The sequence below is a fragment of the Cryptomeria japonica genome, chromosome 2, assembly GCF_030272615.1.
Source record: "Cryptomeria japonica chromosome 2, Sugi_1.0, whole genome shotgun sequence".
NCBI lineage: Eukaryota > Viridiplantae > Streptophyta > Pinopsida > Cupressales > Cupressaceae > Cryptomeria > Cryptomeria japonica.
In genome coordinates, this window is record NC_081406.1 from 149,130,663 (window position 1) to 149,135,541 (window position 4,879).

General features: G+C 34.1%; 1 protein-coding gene across 1 annotated transcript; it reads right to left on the reverse strand.

Annotated features, from left to right (window-relative positions):
- Positions 1-1,235: 1,235 nt before the first annotated feature.
- Positions 1,236-4,662, reverse strand: LOC131071348 (protein NUCLEAR FUSION DEFECTIVE 4). Its single transcript, XM_058007149.2, has 2 exons — positions 3,826-4,662; positions 1,236-2,304 (listed from the first exon to the last, which is right to left on the reverse strand). Exons 1-2 carry the CDS (start codon positions 4,528-4,530, stop codon positions 1,468-1,470), a joined length of 1,542 nt encoding a protein of 513 aa, XP_057863132.2. The 5' UTR covers positions 4,531-4,662; the 3' UTR covers positions 1,236-1,467.
- Between the last annotated feature and the right edge of the window lie 217 nt (positions 4,663-4,879).

Genomic DNA, 4,879 nt, shown 5'->3' on the forward strand with positions numbered 1-4,879 from the left:
TTGTTTTGTTGGTTTTTGTTTTGAACAATTAGATAGTTTTTATATGTAATTATCAGATTGTACGTGTCTTGCTTCTTTGTAGCAAGTGTTTTGGTGGTCTCTGTTTTGCTGTATGACATTGCAATAGAATTTTTTTTTTAAATATCAATATAAAGTACCATTTACCGATTGAAAAATATATATTCATTAGAAGTACTAAGTTGTCTATTCATAGTTATGCACCACCTTTTTCCGTGTATTCTTGATATGGTTCAACTATAAATAATAAGAAACATCTACAATTCATCCAATGAATAGAAATTATGATTATAATCCCACCTTGCTACCTAACAATCATGTACTCTCTTTTATTTGATTCATTTTTTTATCAACAATGGAAAAATAAATCTAGATGTAGAAAAATATTTATCTTAACTAGTAAGATCCTTCCAATGAAATTTTTATTTTCTAAACAATAAATGAAACTATAGATATCACAACAAAAACTCTTTAATCAAAACCTTTGTCACAAATAATTTTAACTTTGCACTAAAAAATTGTCTTCATAATTAATTTATTTTCTATGTTTCTACCATACAAAATCAATGAAACATAGAAACTCTAAATCATCCCCATACCTAACTTGTTGATTAGAAGCCAACATGGAACCAAATGTTGACCAGATTTTACCCTCTTTTCCACTTGTTACGCAATAGCCAAACATTGAGACATTCACATCAATTTTCCAACAATCCCAAAGGGTAGTCCCACATAAAGCAAAGAACTTAGATTCAAAAACCTAATGTAAGATTCCTTGGTATTGAGATTATTGTACAAACATGCAAACATATAGATTAAGAGTATATGTAGAATACAACAATAACATAATACATGATTTCACATAATATTGAAGCTCATTGATTAACATCAAAATACATAATTGTAAATTATACATTTAAATATTACTACCCTAGCTAGGCAAGGGGGCATCCAAAACTACCTGCTTTCCTCCTTGTTATGGACTCAAACCTCTCAACTCTATATCTATATCTCAACTATGTATTCACATATACATCCAAGATATTTATTTTTACATACATAAACATCCCAAATTTATACAAGAAGAGATCTTGTATAATTATCTTAAAAACACATTACTTCATGTACAAGCTTACACATACACAAGCTTCTGCTAAACATAAAGTTTATATTGTTTTATGTGCAAGAAATCTCTTTGCACATATATAAGACAACTATAAAATTTAATAATAATAATTAAATATAATATCAAAGTGTAATAACAGAATATTCAAACTTGGCATTTTTTACCCCAACTCCTCTCAAAAAAGATATTACAATCTTTGAGTGTATCATCATCCCTAAGCAAGGGGTTTATAGGATCAAGATGAATGACCTAGCTTTCAACAAGACCATCACGACTCAACCTCATACTTGTGTGTCAAATACCACTCTAGTAACAAGATCTATTTATTTACTTGTTCTTTTTCTATAAATATGTTTTGTTCTCCACCACAAAATGGATGAGGTCAAAGTTGCTAAAACACAAATACTAGCCAAAATAATGAAGGTAAGATTAAAACATGTACTACCCTTGCATTGCCCTCCTCCTTGCTTAGCCCCCTCTTTATCATAGAGATAGCCAGCAACCCATATAGAGAGAACATATGATACCACCGGATTCCCCATCATCACCACATTGTATAATGCCCCAAAATGACCCAACCCAAACAAATCAGACACGGTAATGGAATTTAAACACCAATTTGCTCCAAACGAGAATCCTATAAAAATGCAACCTAAGTATAGAGCCCGAGGAAAAGTACCTGCTATTATTATAAGTAAATTCCCACAACACAAAATCAACTCTACTAGTGCAGTTAACAATGGCCTACCTACTTCAAATTTAGAGAGAAAATAATCAGATAAAACTCCACACCCAAAGCGACCTAAAAATTGGGCTACTGATATCAAAGTGACAAATATGGTAATGTCTTGTTGTGCATATCCTAAAGAAGTTGCAACTTGGCTCATGTTGTTAATTGCCACAACACCAGAGGCTATAGCGACCGCAGAAGTAAAAAAGACCAAGAAAAAATCAAGGCTGCAAATCGCTCTCCACAATGAGCAATTAGCATACTCAATAATACAATATTTATCAGAATAGTTTGAACTCCCTTTTGTATTCAAGGGCTCTAAAAGTTTTGAGTTTGTAGTTGAAGTTCTCTCGTGAGCAATTGCTTTCCATGCCACATACAAGGGAAGTGCCATAATTACAAGTATAATTGCAAATTCCACTCGATCTCCCTGTAAAACCAAACTCACTTAGTAAAACATGTTAAAATAAAAGTTGTTATGTAAACAATTTTATTTAATAAAACAAAATGTATTTAAAATTTTATTATTATTTTGAAATATATTAATTCAAAATTGAGGCAACATAAAAGTTTAAAAAATAAGACCTCTCAAATATCTTTAAAATGTATAAATATAACATTTACATATTTGCTGGTTTGAACTAATATACCTAGAGATATCTTATAATAGAAGATATCTTATGATAGAAGAGAAACATCTTAAAATAAATGTTCTAAAATATTAAACACCAAGAATACAAATCCATTAAAGTCATGCATGCAAAAAGTTGTGAATCTAGTTGGAGACAACTGGTGAGGGTTGTATTTTATTTGGAATATAAAATAACACCTCCACAAAAACTGAAACATGACATATTTCATGCATTTACCTGTCATTTGCATGCCAAAAACTGGATTTTTGTTTACGGAGATTTGATATTATTGTAAATGGCTCTCGACATAATTATAAATGTTAAACAACAACTATGTAAAAAATTAATATACAATGATGTACAAGAATTTAATATCAACATATCACAAAACTTTGATAATCAAAATTTCCACTATCAATTGACATTCAAAATTACTGTAATGATATTAAAACAAAACAAGTCATATAAAACCTACCCTAGATTATAGTCTTATAAAAAGAGATTAAAACAAAACAAGTCATACCAAGAAGAATATAAAATGGCCACCCCATCAAGTCCACAATGATATTTCTGCCCGCCCAATTTCCTCTGAAAGCAACTTTTTCTAATTCTAATCTTGGTTATGTCAAAACAGGATACCAACCCAACCTAAGGTTAATGGAGACCCCATGGACACCATAACACCCATTACCAGAACCAGAAACCAGACAGAAATCCAACCATTTTGAAAGCTAATACAAAATTTGAATGCTAGGGCTACTGGATCACACTGATAAAGCAAAAAGATCAATACCCACAATCAGAAACCAGACAGAAACCCAACCATTTTGAAAGCTGATACAAAATTTGAATGCTAGGGCTACTAGATCATACTGATGAAGCAAAAAGATCAACATCCACAACCACAAACCAGACAGAAACCCAACCATTTCAAAACCTTCTACAAAATTTGAATGCTAGGCCTACTGGATCATACTGATAAAGCAAAAAGATCAACACCCACAACCAGAAGCCAGACAGAAAACCAACCATTTCAAAACCTTCTACAAAATTTGAATGCTAGGGTTACTGGATCATACCGATCAACACCCACAACCAGAAGCCAGACAGAAAACCAACCATTTCAAAAGCTTCTACAAAACTTGAATGCTAGGGCTACTGGATCATACTGATAAAGCAAAAAGATCAACACACACAACCAGAAGCCAGACAGAAAACCAGCCATTTCAAAACCTTCTACAAAATTTGAATGCCAGAGCTACTGGATCATACTGATAAAGCAAAGAAATCAACACCATAAACAAGAAAAATCTACTAACCTGCAAAGAGTTGGCATCCCAGAAGGCAGAACCCATCAAAAACATGGCCAAAAACACAATGGGTACAGACGCCATAGCCAGGAATTGCATAGTTCTTGAAGACCCAATTTCACAATTCTCAGGCTCATATTTCCTCACAACTGGCATGATCATAAGGGCCACAGCAGAAGGAACTATGGCGGCCACAATCAAGAAAGAAGACCCATCTGAGCCCGGAAACAGAACCTGCCATACAGTAGACAGTACAGCGCTGCTGAGACCCGCGCATCCCTTCATCAAACCCACCACAATCCCTCTGTTATCTGGGAAATTTGTGACACAGGTCACCATGGAAGCTGTGTTGTAGTATAGCTCACAGTTCATGGCAACGCAGGTGACTACACAGAGCTCCCACAAGGCAGGGGATGCCATTCTCCCAGTCAAAAACAGCCATAGGACTGCATAGCCTGCCAAATTGTGGAGAGCTCCCACAAGCAAAACAAGCCATGCAGAGCAGTACTGGTATAGCAGGCCAGAGAGTATGCCCCCAAATACTCCTAGGTTGCTGAACACAGCTATGGTGTCCAATTGCTCTTGGTTGTAACCAAATCTGGTCTTTATGGTCTGAGAATATATGCTGAAGCCATATGATGCTCCTGTGCAACATTCTAGCCATATGCATGCTACTAAAACTACCCATCTGTTCCTGAATGAATCGTACCCCATTTAAGCAAGCTCTGTTGGGTTGAATTAAGGCAGAATTGTGGGAGTTTTTTTGTTGAATCAGGAGGGCAATGAGGATCTTAAATAGATGTACTAGGTATATGTTGGATTTTTTTGAAGGATTTTTTTTTGGATGTTTTTTTGTCTTTTTTCAATGAGATATTTTAGAATTTTTAGCCACATGATGGAGAAGAGGCCTAGGTAGTAGGGGAAGATTTTCACAATATGAGAGGGGACATGTGGAGCAAGTATATTCATTTACAATCAATAGGGCAATGAGGATCTTAAATAGATGTACTAGGTATATGTTGGAATTTTTTTGAAGGATGTTTTTTTTTTTTTTTTTAATTGT